We start from the raw sequence: 20,660 nt of genomic DNA on the forward strand, positions 1-20,660 counted from the left end.
TCTTGTCAGTCTCCACATGCTCGTACCAGCTCAACTCTTCAGCTTGTTTCTGGCTGCTGGTGATGGTTACCTGATTACGGCCTTTCCCCAGCTTTTTTTTTTTTTGAGCTCTGTTTTTTCAGATAAATTTTGGTATGCCAGTTTAGGGAAGGAAGGGGAATACCAAGGAAGCTGTCCAATTTTCTGTACTGGGAATTGGGGATATATAAGATTTGTAGGCATCCTGGTAAGGTCAGCAGTGTCAGGTGGTGGGGAGAATTGCAATAGGGCAGGACTGTGGCTGACAGAAGGGTTGCATAGGCCCAGGCGAACCCCTGAAAACGTGTTCAAGAACCAAAGAGTAATAGTGCTCTGTCCCCGTGCATACTCACACTGGCTTCTTGCACGGGCAGCAAGTGAAGCTTGAGAGATTGCCACAGCTTTTCACCCTTTCCTCCTTCCCTAAAACAGAGCTAACAAAACCACAAGTGGATGCTTGAATTTTCTGGAATGAGCCTTTATTGAAATATTTGACATTTAGTTCCTCTGCTAATACACTTTTGTCATTTCAAAGGGATATTACGCCTTGTCTGGTGTCTCTTGGTGGGTTCTCTGTGGTGTTTTTAAGAAGCAATCCATGTAAATACAACACTCAGGCAAAGGCTCAGGCTCAGGCTGCCTGAGGTCAGCATCACAGCCCCACCTGGGAAGTACTTCTGATCAACATAGTCTATAATGGTTGTCACAGCTAACATGGTCTCCTCACATGTGGGCTGGATCTGGTCAGAAGGTAGAGTAAATCCATGAGTACCATTGTCTCGCAGTTCAAATGTATAGGAGAAAGGAATGCCAATCATGTGAGCCCAGTCCCGTGAGGAGCCTGAGTTACTGTCTGTGAATTTAAAAATAGAGGGGAGATATATGTATTAAGCATTGTTCTTTGAAATACCTCTTGCTATAGTTAATGCAATGTTATACCAGAATCCCTGAACTAAGCAGTAATCATACATAACTGTGACATGGAGACCAGCATTTCTAGTTGCTCCAATTCTTAAAGTCTTCCATGGAGTTTCCTAAGTGAAACAATTTTCCATAAGATGATATTGTACAATAACAAGAGATGAGTTCCACAGATTCAGTGTTTATAGCATTTTGCCATGATCAGTGTTGGATAGAAGGTGGATTGGCCATTTTTCTGTTCTGGTACTTCATTTCCTACAATGACACTGTTAGGAACTTCTTTGTATATTTGTTTTTAAACATGATTTTGTTCAAGCCTGAAAAAGTTCTGGCTACTTCCTGTATCACTGTTTATCTGCCTCATGGATCTTTTTTTCTTCTTACCCATTCAGTTTAAGTACAAACCCTGGCAACATGCACTCCTTGGCATGGAAAAGTTACCTGATATTTACACCACATTGCTAATGCAGGGACTGGCATAGACAGACATAGTGAATATGCAAAACCACGTGTGTACTGAAGCCAGCTACTTACTGTTCTGAGTGCCTGGCATGACTTCCTGCTTGGTGGGAAAGGATTGTTTTTACCAGGCAGTCTCTAGGGCCCTCAAGTCCTCTATGTTAAGACTGTCAACTAAGATCAGCTGTAACGGTGTGTTCGTGATGTGGCTATCTGGTCTAGTAGGAATGAGACTGAAAATGACATATTTTACACCGAACTGCAGGCAGCTGCAATGTGATAATGTCTGATGGAGTAACTGTAGACCTGATTGGGATTTTAATTTTTGCTTGACTCCAGTGAAGACAAATAGGAGTTCAGCTGCTGACTTCAGCAGGGTCAGGATGATCTATCACCAATCTCTTTCTGTCCCCTGTGATGTATCTGTGAGGAATTCATGTAAGAACTGGCTTCTGATCAATGCTTCCTTCCTTCCTGCAGTCAGCTTGATACGGTACAGTGTTATCTTGTATTCAAATGACTGTTACTTGGATGTTCCACCAAACCAGCCGATTAAATATTACTCAAAAAAGGACCTTGGCAAAACAGCACTTGCTGATGTCTATGACGCAAGAATGACTCTCTTCTTTGAAAAACAGAGCAATTAAAGGGGAAAATAAACTCACATAAAATTGAAGATGTTGATCCTACTTTATAACTGGTCCCATGCTTTCCCATCAGGGCAGCAGCTGCTTTCTGTGCAACGTGCATCTGTACGTTCAAAATACAAACAGCATTTTCGTCAGTACCACTAAATTTGGCAATTATTCCGAGTACTCCAAAATTTGTATCTCTTTCAGCTGTAAGTTTACTTGTAATCAGCCTCAAGTTTTATTTCTATTAGTTCAGGACTCTAGAGAAACCCATTACAAACATTTGGGCAAAATGTTCTTGATTTTTTTGAATGCAAATTACATTTAAAGAAGATAACTGTTATTAGGTGGAGAAGATACCTGTTTTGTTTTAGTGCTAGAGAGATGCATTTTGGAGAACTAGAGTCTATGCTGCATAGCATACTGATACTGACTACAGCACTTATTGATCTCTTACACTTCTCCTATATGAGTGATGGTGAGTCTGTCTCTCACCATCTTTAGAAACTGAACCATAGACAGACTGAATCACTTCTCCAGTGTCTGGTATGAAGTCAGAACCCAGGCTCTACATGCTCTTTACTAGTGCAACAGCTATGGGAATGTTCATAAATACACATTTTAGTGAACTTAAATTAAACTACTCAGAAACCAAGGGAGAGAAGTAACCAAAATGTAGGTGTCTACTTTGCTCCCATTCTCCAAATGAACATATTTGGAGTACCCATTATGGATACAACCCTGACAACCACGTGCATGTAATGTACCAGCATCCTAAAGTGCAAACACATTCTTGCATGCAGCAAATGATTGCAAGGAGACCTTGGTGCTCTTCTCTACTTACCTCTACTGTACTGTAGTAACACTGTCTGTAATAATTCATTTTTCCTACTTTAAGATGAAAGATTAGGGTTAATTCTGAGGCAAAGAAACCTTGCTGATACTGCCCATACAAGAGACAACTGAGAAAGCTGAGGAGACCGCAGCCCAGCGTGAGGGCAATGAGCATGCTAAAGCCCTGGAGACATGCCTCAAAGGAAGCTTTCTTTAAAGAAAAAGCAACAGCTCAAATAGCGTTGTGTCACGTGTTACTGCTTGTACTATTTCTCTACTGGTGTAAAAGATGAATGTTTTGCCCTACCAGTTCTTCGTTGTTACTTGGAGGTGTGGTTGTGGAACCATATGGAGTGAGGATGTACTGTCCGTAGGAGTGTATTGTTAAGTAGCACAAAATGTCAGTCTTCTTCTTTTCAATAAACTGGGCCACAGCTCTTGTCTCAGGCTCTGATTCTGGTCCAGATCCACAGAAGATTTCACTGGTGCAGTTATAAGAAACACCAACACCTGGAGAGGAATACAAAAAGTGAATTAAAGGAGAGACATATTAACTCCAGTTCAGAGAGAAGTTTACCTGGGGGTGTTAAGGAGTGCGTGTGTGTGGGCAGGCAGACTAGAAAGCTCAGGGGGGCTTGAATGCTTTACTCTCTTGGTAGCAACTAAAATTTGAAAATTATGAAATATTTTACACGCATTTCCAGGCTGGCTGCAACGAAAACACTGACACAACAACAGTATACAACCTGTCAGCAAACCTTTGGAGGCTCCTTGAAATTCATGGCAAATACAAATGCTGGCTGTTAACTGACTGACTCCTAACACTGGTGATGCTTGGTCCTGCAGTGAATTAGAAGTACAGTTGTGTAAGCAGTAATCTGCTGCTTGCAAAAGTAAATGCCAGTTGAAAGTCAAAGGCAATATTTTTACAAACCAGGTTTTTATTTTTACATGTATCTTGGTGACAATGGGATGAGTATTCCTTTCATATAGGATTTCATTTTATTTCAGAGACTAGTTATTACTCTTGCTTTATTTACATTTATGTAGCTGACATGAAACACTTGGAACTTACTGCCCCAGGAGGAATTGAAGTTTCGGTTCAGATCTGTCCCGTAGCAGGTGCCATTCATATATGGAGAACGGTTTTTCCTCCAGAGACGTTCCTAAACAAAAGTAATTTCAGTTAAATAACTGCAACTCAATGATCTAAAGAACTAATGATAGTATGGCGTTGCATGCCTTTGTTTTAGACCTCTGCATTCTTGAGTAACTCTTGCATTGTAGGGGACTCTGTTCAAGGGTGATAAAACTTAGTGATCAAACATCTTATTTACTACTGCCATGCTGACATCTTCCACAAGCCTTCATGCACTTTGAAATGAACTTCTGAGTTTTTAAAAAAACAACGATATTATTTCTGTAGTACTGAACTGCTTCTGTGCAGTGTTGCATTTCTAAGAAGGACCTGACATTGTGTAGGATACTTCTTTGTCCAAAAGAGATGGTAGCTGAACTTACATTTGTTTCAGAATCAAGAAGATGAATGCTTTTTTGCCATCTAATCTTGCTGCTCTTTGATTCATTGTTAAATTCACTTCCATACTTGGTTCCTGCAGAACTCACTGCACTGCCTGTATGAGCCTCCTGGCTGAATTACCAGTGCATCCAAGTGCAGTGTGTGGTGTGCTCTCAATCTACTGGGGAGTAAGCGGCGAGACAACAGGGTCCACATGGCAGTAGACTGAACCTTTTGGCCCATGCTAATGTTCCGAATTAAAAGATGTTTCTACATTTTGTATTATTCTCCATATCAGAAAAGGAAGATTATTTGGGAGAGCACACCTATTTCAAAGCCAGATAGCCTAGCATTTGACCAAGTCTTCTGCCCCGTGCTGCAAAGGTGATTAGATCCGTCTGCTAGTTGAGATTTCTTGCAAAGCACAACTGACTCCTCCAGACATGTTTAACTCTATCATTCAAGCCTTGAGCTGTTAGCAGGGAAATCAGTCCATTCCCAGAATCCCAAAAGCAATGGATCCTATGGTTTTGACTTTCTATCTTCCCAAGGCTCATGACATTTGCTAGGAGTTTTTAGCCCTGTGATCTCAAGTGACTGCTGATTTACCAGAAGAAACAAAAGCTCTCTGCCACAGGAGGATTTGTGTGAGTAATGATTCTGTCACTGTTCTCTGTTTAAATATAATTGCTATGACTGTGTCTAAAATGAACAAAACATGTTGTGCACGTCTAAATTTCGGTCCAGTCCTGGATTTTCACTACTTACTGCTTCCCAGGAATAGATATAACCATCAACATTGAGGACAGGCAAGATGTAGAGATCCAAATTCTGAAGAAACCTTCTTATCATTGCATCAGATTTGTAATTTTGCAGAATCTGAAAAGAAAAAATACAAAGGACTGAACAGAGAATATAGTGGTAATCACTGTAAAGAGATGGTTTAGAAATATCATCAAAGAATCACTCACTCCTGGATATTACTGTGGTATCCAAGATCTACTTGATCCCCAGATATATTGAGAGATCTGCCTTTTGCCATTAACAAAGTGACAGTGTATCTAGTTGTAGTGCACTTCCGAGGGTGCAGAAAATGAAATGCATGATGCCATAGGCATTGTGCACCAGGTACTTTAGAACATTGCTATACTGCATTTTTAGGGATGTTTCATTCCAGGGGGACTGTCTTTGTGATACAGAGAGGCTTGATCCAAAAGCCGCTGTGGAAAAGGTAGAAATTGCTGTCTAGTTAAGTGTCTTTGGAATCAGTTTAGATAGAGGAAACAATGTGCTAACAAATATTGTCCTATATCTATCTCATCTCAAACTGTGATTTGAACTTAGGTTTCTGTATTGTGTACTAACTTTGAACATCATATTTTAACAGGAAAAGCATGATGCTTGGTACCACTGTAGAGAAGAAAACTGAAGTATTCAAAATGATCTGTGTTTTTTATTATTTAGGTGGAAAAGATAGGGCTCACTTCTTTCACAAACCACTGGCAGAAGGCTGGAGAGATCCATTCTCTGGCATGAATCCCACAGTCCATCCAAATGATCTTTTTGGGTTTATTTGATGGTTGACTGATCTGAGAGAGTATAAAAATGGTCATTTGGCAAACTTAAATTACAATAAAACAGCCTAGCCTAATATATAAAGAAAAGGATGTTCCTGGATATACTGTTGAGTTATCTGAGATGATTATTATTGCAGACATCATTATGATAAGTTCTCCTTCCTAATAAGCCCATCTCTGAAGTATCTCAGGGCAAGAGTTTTAAAGCGTCTGTTGAATAGAAGTTTCAATAAAATAGTTTCTTCTTCATTTATATTAGTCATTCACAGGTCTGATTGTTCTTACTCTGAGATTCTTTTTTTAGATGGGGAAGCACAGAAAGGCAGGGAATCTAATTTTACTCAGTGATGGGAGCATATTAGACAATAACTAAGCCAATTATTAAGACTACAGTTTTTACTAGAGCTACCAATAAAAAGTATCATGGAATACTTGTAGAAGAAATGTTATATGCTGTGAAAAATAACAAAAACAGGAAAACAAAACTCTTGGTCCTCACACACAGCTGTTGCCAAGCTAGTTTCACCTTGATTTATATTTCTAAACAAGATTCCAGTTGAATTATCTGTTTTTACAACATAACAGCAATAGCAAGGTTATAGTGATAGTGTATATGAATGTTGGGGAATCTTACTGCACTGTAGAGGAGTAAAACCATCTTCTTCATTTCAGTGAACTGGAATAGGCACAGTCTTAGGGAAGATCTGAATCCTGTTTTCTCCTTTGTACTTTTATTTATTTTAATAAAGTTCCTGCCTTACCTGCAGATAATATATTGTTCGATTCTCAATTGTCTTCCCCAGGTGGTGCTGAGTCACCAGCTCACTGTTGCTCTCCTGGATCTGAGTCATCCATTTATAAATCTGAAATAGTCACAGAGAATTCTTGGTGCTAAGGCGGAGTTTCCTTTTCTTATCCACCTCTATTTCCAGATTAAAGGATTTTCCTAGACAAGCAATGTTTTCTTCAGACCTAAGCTGTGATATCAATCTGTGATATCAGTTAACACTTATCGAAGGTCTTTCCTTGCCTGCAGGCAAAGACATGGCCATATCTCACTGGGTGGTAAAAGACAACATCACTGCAATACAACACTGATACTCTATCCCGAATCTTATCCAACATGCCCATCCCATTGGGTGTTTTTCTGTTTGTTTTTCTGTTGTCTTCACTGGATGTGGAACCACACCCTCAAATCTCCAGAACTGCATTACAGTATCTGCCATATTAGTATTTATTTTCCACATGTAAGTTCAGCAGGAGACTTATGGGTAGCTTCAACAAAATACGTGAGGACAAGATTCTAGTCAAACAGTAAGGACTGATCCTTCAAAAAAGACCCCTAAAAGCCAGAAGGAGCTCCAGTGACTTCAGTAGAGCTTTCTGCAAGCAGGGAGGTGCTTCCTGTGGCAAATACAAAATAGCAACAAAGAAAGCAAACAAACTCAGGTTGATCTTTACCTCTTCCATTGGATGATACTCGGTATAGTTGTAACCTTCAGGGATCTGCCTGTGGCTTCTCTGCTTTGGCATGCTCTCATCCACAAGCTCCTGCACATCATGTATCAGGACTCTGAGAGGAGGGGAAAGGGGGAGATAGGAAAGAAAACAATCCCTAATGATTACTGCAGAACTGTCATGGTGGGTACACAACTTATATTAACAAATAAAAAGCTGTAGCCCCTTGTGTTCTGAGCTGCCTGGCAAATTAATCACCATCAGACAAATGGTTACTTTTGTCTAAGAGAAAGTTCTAAATACTGAAGTCTTCATTGGGTTTTATGAATAATTAAAGTAATAATTTTATCAGATTTTTTTTTAACCATTGACCATTTTCAAAAAAAAAAAAAAGTTCAAGATCTTACTTTCCTTTACCAATTCTACTCCTGGGCAAAACTCTAAAATAGCGTTTTTGGGGAAGGGCAGGGGGAAAGTGAAAATTTTAAGATTACTGTTTCTTTGTATTTTATAGAGACATTTTCAGTTTGCAAAGACTTCATGTAGGTGTTTGTTGCACTTTGAAAAAATCAGAACAAACCCTGATCTTTTCTTTAAAAAGATCTTATTGCTTTTTAGCTAGAAATTAGTTCAGAAAAGAGTGTAGTATAAGGCTGATTCCATGAGGAAGAGCAATCCATAAAACTTTTGCCTTGGCTTCAGAGAACCTTGTATCAGACACTGTTATTTCTTACTGAAAGCTGCCCCTTGTTAACACTCACAAATCTGTGCTCATTGTAAATGATTGTGATAAGACAATTGCAAAGGTAGCTTAAATACTGATTTCAAACACCATAAGTGCTCGTAGCCTATTCTGCTGACACTAGCACCAGCTGGCATTTCTGGAAACTGCACATCTAACTTTTAAGAGTGGTTACAGCTGACTGTCTCTCTGGGCTTTGATGTTTATTCACATCTGAACTTCAGACTAAAATGTAGCAGTGCAAATTCCCATGACTGAAACCACACACAAAATGCCTTATCAGAGCTCTGGAGAACAGAAGTCCCAGCATCTGACACAGTCAGAATATTTATGTCCTGATTATAATTTGTCATTTATGTCTCTATCTTTATTCACCTAACTGTCATGTTACCTTCCTTGCATGTCAACTACCTTCTAAAAGATGGCTCCAGCTTTGAATCTGTCGCAGGAACTTTAACTGTAACATTGCCTTATTGCTTATCTCAACCCCTCTGCAATACAAAGCCAAAATTTCAGCTTGACTTTTAAATCACCCACCGCTCTCTTTAGGACCTTACACAAGGTGGATACAATTCTGGCTTCAGTCAAAAAATAAATAAATAAAAATTAAGCTGCTAACTTCTGTTTAATATTTAAATTTCCCCTAGAATCAACTGAAGCCATTAGAAAATGAAGAGCCTTGATGTAAGTAAGAGGCTAAAGATCTTGTATGTTGTCATCTGGGTCTGAATACCTAAACCAGATGCCAGACCATGCATACTGGCTGCCACCTCATCTCTCCCCATGTCTGGTTGTCAGGGCATCACACTTACTAAAAAGAATTTGTCAGGCAGGATGTCAAGATCAGCTTTAACTCTAAACAGCTTTGAAGTGGCACCAATCCTCTTTTAGCTTATCTTTCATTGGTAAATGTCAGTGTATGTCCATAGGCCATTTGTCATCAGCCCTGAGTGACTGCAGGATTGTTTATATGAAATATAGCTAGCTGCTGGTTACCTGGAAAAGTCAGTTCCAAATGGGAGTGAGATTGTATGAGGAATAGATCTTATTTAATCCCATCTAGCTTTACAATCACTCTTTGTATCTGAATTAGGTCTTCTGGTTGGAAACAAAAGCGTGGCCCTTAGCATAGATGAGTGGCTGGATAGCTGTTATAACGCAGCTTGGGGCTGTCTGCAGCTAGTGGCTCTCACCAGTGTGCAGTGGGGACCTGCCACAGGGACCTTTGTTCCAGGCTGGGATTTTTCTGTTGCAATAGATGCTGCCTGGAAATTCTCCCCATCCTGGCCAGGGGGCAGGGGAAGAACAGTTAGGAAGACTGCAGTTTCTGTTCTGTCCCAGATCCCAGCTCCAAATTCACAGTCCAGGCTAGTTGGAAGATGAATAAACAGGGCATAGAGGAACATGCCTTTAAAACTCAGAGGTAGCCATAGTATCTGTGAATTGGGCAAGCCAAGATAAGTTGGAGGCACTTGGAACAAAGATTGGGTCCTGTCATCAGTACTTGCTGACTGTTCATTGGAAAGGGTTTGATCCTTCTGTAATAGCAAGGAAGATTGCTAGAGCCAGCCTTTCTTATCAGGAAATTAGAGGTCGTACTTGTAAGAGATCATATGTTGATCTAAGCTGTCTTTCACCTCCTGCACCAAAGGAGCTGGGACCCTTATGTGTAGGTCTTCTCCAGCCTGGATGTCTTCAGGCAGCTGGGGCTTCCACAAGTCCAGCTAGGCAGATGACAAAAAGGAAATGCACAAATCAAGCTCTGTTCTCAGAATGAGAAAATATATTTATTTAGAGTAGTTGCATATCAAAAAAAAAAAGGAAGAAGTTTTTCTTGAGATTCTTCCCTTAACTTTTCTCCAGCCATCTGTTCATAGAGCATGCAGCACAGGCTCAGTGTTTCCATTGACTCAGGCACCATTGATAACGAGCAGCACCTTCCCAGAGCCATGCAATGAAACTATCTTCTCCCCATAAATTCCTTCATCTAGTGGAAAGGCTATTTAGCCTTACATTAAGAAAAAAGTCTTAGGTAAAGCTTTTTGAAGTTTACTTTCACCTTCATTCCTGTCCAAGCTTACATGCAAATCTGTTTTACATTCCAAGCCCCCTCTGTGCTTTTTAGGCACACCTGGTTATTCTTACTCACCATTGAAGTGCTGCAAAGATGCTGAAGATGCTGGACTTGCTGAAATGTTTCTGGCACAATATGCAAAACCTGATCTCTGGAAATTAAGTACAGAAACAAGATAGGTTTTAATATCTGTTAAAGTAGACATGATTTCCATAAATCAAAAGGAGGTATTTTGTTATGCGGAAGGAAGACAGAGCATGTAAATGAGTGGTGTTCTAAGAAAAGCATGTCTGAGTGATGAATTTCTGGAATGTTTTAGCTACAAACAGGACTAAGTGATGTGGGTTCTCTGTTGCTGGGGCATTAGGTTAGCTCTGCTTCCTTGCTAGTGGCAATCCTTTATTCATCATATCAGCTTGCGTGAGCCCTGGTGTGTGTTTCTGCCTTTGCAGGACTGGGGCCAAAACAAGATCACTGATAAAATCTCTTTTTGTCCCTCCTGTTCAGGAATTGTTCAATTATTCCAAATAAGCTTTGTGCTTTGCTAATCTATTTCAACATGCAAAAAAGTTAGATTGCCATGATATCACCAGTTGCTAAGAGACTGGGATGTTCACAAACTACTCGCCATAAGAATTGCCAATTTATTCCACAAACAGTGAATAGAGTGGTCTCCAGAAGCACATATTCTTACTCAAATAGCAGAAAACAGAAAAAAAATATTGTACAGGATCTAGTGTTTTAATATTTCCAAAAATGACACACAGATCCAGCTTCTGGGAATATATTTTCATTAGGCCCCATGAAACTTTCATTTACTGCAGCCTTCATCTGAAAAAAAAATAAAATTGAAAGTTTGAAAAGAACAAATTAAAGTGCTTGGAAATGCAGAAAACAAATCTGTATGCTTTATAGAAAAAAAAAGTAATTATTTTCTTTTTTTGGGGGGTGTTCATTCAGATCAGCTTTCCAGGTCTGATAGCAAGTGTGATATTTCTAATGAAAGGATTTAATAATAACAAGCAGATTTTGACAATTTTGTTGTGTTTCTCAAAGGTGAGGTGGCAGTTATCTACTACTGATGTGGTCAAATGGGGAACCTGGGAAATGTTCTTACTTGTTAGTAACCAATAACCACAACTTCACAGTCTTCTTCAGTGACTTCAGTAGGCTTTGAAGCCTTTATAGGTCAAGTACAAAAAAAAGAACGTTTACATGCTAAGGCTTCTGTGATAGAAACTCTTATTGCAAAAGCCTTGCATGGTGAATCATTATGGTCATCGATATAATATGCTCTCATCATCTGAACTGCAACTGCTATCGTTTGTGCTTCCATACAAATGTACAATTATCAGTTGAATATACATGCAAATAGAATTCACAATTTATTCACATTATCCACTGAAAAATAGGAGGGTGGTTTTTTTTTATATCTCTCTTGAATATATCACCTTTGCTGATGGACTAACAGAACTTGATAGTTAAAGTGGGCTGTTTGCAACTGGTTCAGGAGATGCTGTTAGCACATAGCAGCACCCTAATCTATGGCGCAAAATGATTACATTTGCATTGCTAACGGTTTGATACAACAACCATGGTATCTTTGAAATAGATCCTTGTAGAATAAACATCTCAGCTGCAGTTCTGTGTTTATTCTCCAGAAATGCCTGGGCTTGCTTCGTTCTTTGTCTGTCAGGAAGGGAAACAATATCCTGTAATATCTTTCTATCCTCATTGACATTATGTCTTAATTACACCAAATGAAAGAAATGCCAGACAGTCAGATTGCTGCCAGATGGCCAGCTCTTATTTACTGATAAACCTTTTACAATAGCCAGTGTGGAGACAGATCATTTTTAATAGTACACTAAAATTAGAAAGCACACACTCATTTATGATTATGGACTAGGATTCTCAGTGCAGAAGTGCAAAGTCAGCCCATGTGACCATGCAAGAACAACATTTTTTAAATGCTACGGTTAAGCTTTCTTACCAAATTAAAGGACCATTCTCAGCACAAGCTGCATTTCCTTGGATGTTCATAGATCACATGCCTCTGATATTTAATTTAAGTTGTTGCATAGAGCAAATTACGATGAAAATGTTACTGCTGCTGGGCTTTACCGGTTGCTTCATCTTTGTGCAGGTACTGCTAATCCAAAGTCACACAGATCATTCTGTTAAGTGTGTTTTTAAATCCTATGCAAGTACTCAACAGGTTCAGTCCTGAACAGCAATTAGAAACAAAGTTGAACACTACATAATCAGGGGTCCATGAATTCTGCCCAGTGAAAACACCAGGCTCTGAGCAAGTCCCTGATACAAATGTAAAGATTAAAGGGAAATAACGCGTTGTAAAGGGAGATATAGTGATTGTGTATGCTCTGCCAGGAGCTCTGCTAGGAGAGGTGTTGAACAGGTATACTATGAAGGTGCTTACTTGCTTGGTTTTATGTTCTTTTTAAAGCTGTATCTAGGGGGTATAATTAACCCAGAAGTATTAATCACAGGGCTACTTTATTGACTTTAGAAAATTCTATATATGAAGTTATATATGGATAGTTGGTCTCCGCACTATATTTATGCCCCTCCTGCAAATCACAGCTGCTGTAAAGGCAGTGACCTTTCATTCCTTGTAAAGTTGAGGGTTAATGCCTATCAAAATTGTTTAGATAGGCAAACAGCACAATTTTATATCACTCATTTCTTAGGAAGCAGAACTGAGAATGGAGAATACAGCAAAAGCAGACATTTCAGACTTTTGAAAAATACTTGTCAGTTAAAAAAAAGTGATAATCTCATTTTGTGAACACCTTTGGATGAAGATTGTCTGGACCAATTTCATTGGCTTTTTAAATTATTTTTACAGATTTACAACAGGAGTTCAGCATCTGAGCATGTTCTTCACATAACCCCAGATTTCTGTTATTAATGGATCTAATTTTGCTCAATCATTTTGTACTCAGAAAATGTATTTTATTCCTACAGCATCTGATTTCAAAAATTCATTTCAAAAGTTTTGAAAGAGGATCAGCCAAATGATTTTCAGCTAATGGTAGCAGAGATGCATTGCAGGGACATTTTGCGTCTCCTGCAGCAGCCACCATATCTTTGTTGGCTTGGATTGATTCACTCTTTCTCATTTCTTGTCTTTATGTTTTCTTTTTTCAAATCTTACAAATTTACAGGTTAGTAACCCTTCACCCACATTTTCATTTCAGAGATGTTATTATTATTTTTACACAGTTCATGAGAATGTCAGTGATCGCACAGTTCTTCATGACCCCCTTCACACTCACCCATCATATTGCAGATTCAAGCTGAGTTTTCCAGGAATTAGAATCCCCAGAGAAAAGGTCATCCCAAGAAAAAGCCACATTTTTGTGCAAATAATCCAGGATGGATGAGGATAGATCTGGACTGAATGCTTCATTTGCACAATTCTATTATATAACCAGACCTGCCCTTGTTCAATCATTAACTTCATGTTCATATAATTGTACTTTTTGTTAATTGTTCAAGCTTTCTGTTTCACGTCCCAAAATACAAACTCATATGAATAGCTACGTTCTCACCGCAGCACTCCTTTTAAGAAGTAGAATTTTTTGATATGCCACCTTGAAACCTTTAAAAATGTTATATGAAAATGTTGGTAGTCTTTGAAGAAAATGTTACCTGCAAGGTCTATGGCAACTAGTGAGGATTATGTAAAAATTACAGGGATAGGAAGAACAAGAGAATACTGGTAAAATGAGCTCCATCCTTGCTTTGTTCCTTCCCATGTATATGTCCTTGTGGAGCACTTCCTTGACCTTCTAACTGCAGTTTTGTCACTTGGGTAGCCAAAAAGAGAATGTGAAAGAAACAACCAACATTTGTTTTGGAGGGAAGGATGGGGATTGCAGAGTTTCACCTAAAACTACATTCATTTGGGCCAGATCAGTCCTGGGCCACAGACTATCAACTTTACACTGCCATAAAAAGTGTGTCGATATACTCAAAATGGTGGGTTGGTTACTGTCTGAAATACTTAATTTCCTATTTAGTTCATATATCAAGAGTGAGCAGTTGAATTCTTTCCTTAGTAGACCACATTTAGACATATAGCACAATTCTTCAGAAAGAAATTGTTTCACTGATCTTCTCTCTTGGAGTAAAGCCATCCCATTGTCCTTTAATACAGCAGACTGCATGGATTTTGAGTGAAGAAAGTCCAGTAAGTCAGTTTGTTTGTGTACACATGCAATGAATTTTAACTGTAATCATAGTGTCCTTCTCAGCAAAGTATGAAGTCCTCTTACATTACTGCCAATGCTGTCATCAAGGAAACAGACAGCAAAACTGACCAGCTTAACTCAAAAGTGTGTTCTCACAAAACCAGGCTGCATTCAAGAGAAAAGTATGCTGTTCTTCATAAATCACACCAGACCTTTCCCACTTTTTGCCTCGTACTATTACTTGCTCAACTGCCTGATTGTGAAAATGATGAATATTTCCCTCCATGCAGATATCCAACCCACAGTGACTTCCAGAAGAGCTGAAGGAGGTCCACCTTCAAAGGATTAAAAATGGATTAGAGTCCATTCTTACAGCAACTCCATCTGTGGAGGAAACAAAAACAAACTCATGTTTGGAAGACCATATTCTATATTGACACCTCTGCTCAGATAACCTTTCATTGTTCTTCCTTTGTCCACAGTATAGCTATATGAGGTAGACTAATGTTTTGAATTATCTTTCCTGTGGTGGTGTCTGTGCCCTTTTACCAGAACTGGCTTTAAATGGAGTTCAGTCCCTTGACAGGGACTCAGAATCAAGAGACAAGGAAAATGGAGGCATAGAGTAAAAAACCAAAAGGCTTCATCATCGTCATCTTGTTTTTTTTTTTTTCTCTTGCAAAAAAAAAAAAAAAAAAGGCATGTACAAATGGCACAAATCATGATATATGATAAAATTCAACTCCAACCCTAACCTTACACCTTCATCCTGAAAGTAGAATCTATTTATTTGGTGGTGAAATCATTACTCCTCTGATGCCAAAGAGTTATTAAGATAGATAGGGTCATTTTGCTTTTTGGGCATGGGATTCAGAAGAGATGACAGTTGCTTGTTAGGTCTTAGATTCAAATTCCTTTGAAGTCTACTTGATTTTAATGGGCTTTAGATGAAAGTCCTGTACAAATAATCATGGACATTTCTCACTGATTTAAAAAATGGACTTGTTTGGGGGCTTGGGCAGAAGATTTGTTCATAAAAGAAGATACTTAAGTGTGTACTTAACATTCAGCTTGTAAGCAGCACTGCTGAATTTGGAATAAAAGCCATTAGAGACATTATTCTGCCACCAGTGCAAAACTACCTTGGGACAAACAGTTAGAGTCAACAAGCCTATTGCCCTCTTGGGCATAAATAATGTCTCTCTCAGAAATAAAGCCTGTTCTTTGGTCAGGTTCTTACTGGCAGCTGCTTATCTTTCTAGCAAATGTGAAAGGCAGCTTAATCCATTTATTCCCTCCTGGAAAACTGTGTAAAAAGACATGGTACGTTCTGAGGAGAGGAAAGGTCATAAGCATATGGCCATGTGAAACCATGCAGTGTCCTTTCTTCCAAACAAGTTTGCTCTGCAGTTCTTGCATACGTTTCCTTAGAGCTTCAAAGCATTTTTTCAGCATCAGTTTAGCCTCTTAACCGCCTCCTTGACAAGCAAATATTATTTCCACTACTTAGAAGATTAAGAAAAAAGGGGAAAAAAGTGACTCCCCCAAGGTGACATAGGAACATTGCTGCAGAGCCAGGAATAGAACTCAGATCTCCTGACTCCCTGTCTGGTGCTTCCTTAAATATATGACCATCTGCTCTCCTGCTGGAAGTATAGATACTATATGCTGGCTCCAACAAGCTGGCTGCTAAGCCTGTTAGTTTATCCTCTTTTTATCCCATACTGATATCATCTCAAGCTAAGCTTTTGGCCTGGAGTCAAAGTGATTTCCAGTGTTTGAATGATTCGACCTGCTTGTTATTGTTTTAACCTTGCACCACACATATGCTCAGCTATTTGTGACTTATCTGCATACAGTCTGTTTAGCAACAGCCACAAGCTAGAACTGTTTTGTTTAAAGATTCCATACTGAAGCGTAGCACATGTTTTAAACAATTATCAAACAGCGGTGAGTTTGATCCTGGTAGCTGCCTGCACCCAGATTTCCTCCTGAGCTGCATGTAACTTTCAAGGACAAGGAGCTTATTAAGATGAAAAAAAAAAAAAAAGAAAAAAATACACTCTTGTATCTCTCCACAAACATCAGTTCACCACATCAAGCTTTCCCAGTTCCACAGCAAACTCCCATACTGACTCCATCTGAACTAAAAAACAAAGTAGAACTAGATGGAGTTCAAGATGATCATTGTTTTAATCATCACCTTAATTCTGGCAAAATAATCTTCCAGTAAATTTCCCTCTTTCATTGCTGCAGAAAGCTCATGGTATATGTCCAAGTCAGAATCATCACTCAGTAGGGTCAGTACAGTAACATGCTGAGTAATGTGCCTTAAATCCTAGTCTTCTGCTCCAGTGAAGAAGTGGGTTGGATAATTCAACTGTTTTTACTAAAATATCCTCTGGTTATCACTGTAGCTTTACTTTGAGGAAGCACACAATGAAATGATATATCTGTTTCCCATTGACTTGTCATAGGAGATAGCTTATTGCATAGTTACTGTCTTTTTCTGTGAGTACTAAAAGTATTCTCTGCCTTTCTGAGCAATATTCCAAATATTCCAATGCATTCTACAATATTAAGTGTATGGTCTTAATTCTGTAGCGCATGCATCTTCAGCAATATGCTGTGTGGTCTGCAATTCAAATCATTGTTCCTCTTCGTATACTACGTCTTCACCTTTCATAACTTTATTAGAGAAAGGTTTTTCTGAAATTCTCTGGACTCTGTTGTGATTTGACAGTGCTAACAGTTCTCAAGCCTCATTACCTCCAGCCACAATCCTAGCGTAGGTGGGAATATACTGGAAGCTGAGTTTTCCTCTCTCTCTCTTTCTCTGATTTTATACTGAAAACACTCCATTAAACGTACATTTGGGATTTAAAAATAATCTTAGAAAAAATTCCAGACAACACACGCTAGATTAGAATGACATTACTAGCAAACCTTAAAATTAGTTCCACTAAGCCAACTGTTAGTGTCCTGCAGATCACTGACCGACATAGGACACTTAAGCTTTAGCTGAGTGGAACTAATTTGACAATTGGTACATGACCTAATGATTTCAAGACATACACATTTACAAATGCTTTCGAAAATTTTTCCACAGTTTTTATAGCACTTATACACATGCATACTCAGGTATTTTGATTCAAAACTGGAAATTTAAGTGTATTGTGTCACTGTATGAAATAACACCTGCCTTTTCTCCACCAGTCCCATGATACAGTTTTTAGACAGCTTTATTGTCTCAGAAGAACATCAAGTACCCATTCGGTAAGCAGCTCCTTATGGAAGCAGGCTGGCAAAATCTGTATTGCTTTAATGAGGCTGGCAGCAGCTTCCTCAGATACCATTTTCCTTAACCAGGAAAAGAGGATGGTATTAGAGAAATGCCTTTCCTTAGCTGGCCTATTTTGCCTTCATCTTTTAGACAGCAAAATGTCACTGCTAAGAAACCTTGAGGTTCTCCTTTAACATAGAGTCTGAATTCAAAGTGGTATTTACAGCTTGTTGCTCAGAGGTAACAAAAACCATTGGTTTATTTCTAGGAGTGAGGGATGATCCCTGTTACCAGGAGTTGTGTGCAAAATCCTAGAGCCCTTATGTAAACTCCAGTAGGAAATTTGTCTGCATGAGGATTGTGCAGTTGAAAAAAACCACTAGTAGTGTATTTTAGGTGCAGTGGTAAATTATTGAACCTAAATTCCATGCATACAAGCTGGCTGCAAAATATGCCCTTTTAGCTTGATCAAAGGAAAGATTCCTTTTGCTGGCAGTTTTTAATGTGTCTGAATTTGCTGTCATAAGGAGCAGTTAGATTTTCACACTCACCTTCTCCAGTCCTGAAAACTTTCACTCCTAAGAATAGCTCCTGGTGACATGATTAGAGCTTATGATTTCAAAGGTACTGCTTTGGGACAAAAGGATTTTCATAAGTGTTTGATACTGTAATAAGGTTCTGAGTGGGCAAGAATTAGACAAGAATCCTTGACTGTGTAAAGAAACAAAACTTAGTGTAATTTTTTTGTTGTCAAAACAAAGCATGGTTTGTTTTGATGAGATCTTTTTAACGAAGATGTCACATAACATTTTAAGTGTATCTTGCTTGTATTTTTAAATACAATAATTACCTTTGTAAGTAAATGAACCAATATTACTTTATTGCTACTAGCAGAACTGTGAAAGCACATAAGCCTCTATTACTGCTTAATGGTTAAAAAACAAGCTTACTGCACTGCATTCTAGAATAACTAACGTTATTTTAATGAGTTCTATTACAAGCCCTAAAATACTGTATGAACTATTTAAACATGGCATAAATTATTAGGTGCAAATATCCTTGCACACAATTTCTTAGACCCAAACAATATATACTATACTCACTTTAAGTTAAGTAATTAACTTTTGCAGCTATGAAACATTTTCATATTAACCTTTGGCCTCTGTTCTATCAACAGTGATACCCATACTCAGCTTTCATGTTTAATATCAGCACCACCAAACATAACAGTATTGCTTGCATGATTCAATTTTGTATGTAAGGCTATGCAAGGTGAGTAGTACTGCAGACCTGTCAACCAGCAGAAGGATTTAGTAAAAATGATTATGATGTCCCTGAGGAATCACAGGAATGATTGCTGAAACCCGTAGTACTTGGCAAAAGATCCCGAAGCAGATCTTGTCTGAGTTAGAGAAGTCTCTATTCTGCATAGCTTATACTGAGTAGAATTTCCAGGGTATTTTTGCAAATAAGTCTTAAAAAATTTGTAAGCCAGGTTTGGAGTGTGTTATACGTGGACAAATGTGACATGAAGTAGAAATAACTTGCACTTTGGTGTTTGATTTTGTAAAAAAAAAATGTTGCTGCTAATGGTATCTGAGGAAAGGGACTGGGGAAGGGACTGGATGGTGTAATTTTGACGTGCTTGTGACAATAAGTTTGCAGTAAAGCTGTTGACATGGCTTGCAGTGAAGAGTTCCAGTCACAAATTTGGGGGCTTTTCAGTGAAGGGAGCTGTTACTTCTGTAATTAGCCAAGACCTCCTCCACACTCATGGCTAACAGCTCTGAAAACATCAACCAGCTCTGCTTGGTGGAGCAAACAAATCCAAGCGTCTTGACCCTGGGACATCCTCATTATACAGATGGGAGCACAGGCACCGGGCTGGGCTGTGATTATTACCTCTGTTGGCAACCAGGACATTCCTTGGTGTCATGGCACACCCACGATGGGTGCAAATGACAGGTCCCTGGGTGTGCCATGAGATCCTCCTAAGTGACTTGCCCGTGATCAAACAGATAAGTGATGGCAAGCAGGGAGCTGAACTCGGATTGCCCATGTCTCCACCTAATGCCTGTTCAGATAAGGTGGTTTTGATACCTTTATTGTTGTTCCCCTCTTTTTTCCTCCTTCAAATACTGAGCCGTTAGGTTAGGGAAATGAATAGCAAGTAACAGCAGAAACAAAAAATGGGGAAGTTCTCTTTTTATTCTGCATAACCAGAAATTACACCAACCTACATCCACCTCAGTAGTACCTTTTAGGGGGAGTGCTGACTCTACTGAGAATGAAATCTTGCGGACATCAGTGAAGCATTCATCGTTTTGTACTGTTCCTTCAGCATAGACTGATACAGAGGAAATCTCCAAACACGTCTATTTTTTGCCAGCTTAACTTTTCAGTTCTCCACCATTTTCCTTACATTTATACAAAAGTGACCCAGAATGAAGATTCATTTAGCAGAGAGTATGTCCCTTGAGCAGATCACTCATTCACAGAATGGAACATGTTCTAAGACAACAGAGACAAACGCATTAGCAGTCTTTACCCTCTTCTTACCTCACACACCCCAGCATACAAGGGGTTTAGGTTGCCTTTGTACTTTCCAGAGAATTGCCTTTGTCACAGAACTGTCTGTCATTCCACTAAAGCTGATATCTAACTGCTGAGCCAGCACAAAGGGCAAGCAGGAACACAATATTTGTCTTTAATAAATATACTTTAAATATTCTTTTATGACGTGATCAACATGACTTCAGATGTGGGCTCCAGGCTCTCCTCCCTCCCTAGCTGCTGTGTGCAATAAAGGCTGAACATACACACATATAATCTCTTCCACAACCAACTCTATCAGTACAAATCAAGACTTCAGTGGCAATTACCACTATTTACACTAGGCTGCATACAGTCAGAGTCAGATTCACCA

General features: G+C 39.0%; 1 protein-coding gene across 1 annotated transcript; it reads right to left on the bottom strand.

Moving 5' to 3' along the window:
* Window positions 1-602: 602 nt before the first annotated feature.
* On the bottom strand, window positions 603-13,736 carry CPO (carboxypeptidase O). The gene is made up of 11 exons (XM_013171694.3): window positions 13,534-13,736; window positions 10,310-10,385; window positions 9,760-9,884; window positions 7,422-7,533; window positions 6,722-6,823; window positions 5,868-5,972; window positions 5,152-5,262; window positions 3,940-4,030; window positions 3,172-3,374; window positions 2,064-2,148; window positions 603-871 (listed from the first exon to the last, which is right to left on the bottom strand). The coding sequence occupies exons 1-11, from the start codon at window positions 13,725-13,727 to the stop codon at window positions 603-605; spliced, it is 1,473 nt and encodes a 490-aa protein (XP_013027148.2). The 5' UTR covers window positions 13,728-13,736.
* Between the last annotated feature and the right edge of the window lie 6,924 nt (window positions 13,737-20,660).

This window comes from Anser cygnoides, chromosome 6, assembly GCF_040182565.1.
Source record: "Anser cygnoides isolate HZ-2024a breed goose chromosome 6, Taihu_goose_T2T_genome, whole genome shotgun sequence".
Taxonomy (NCBI): domain Eukaryota; kingdom Metazoa; phylum Chordata; class Aves; order Anseriformes; family Anatidae; genus Anser; species Anser cygnoides.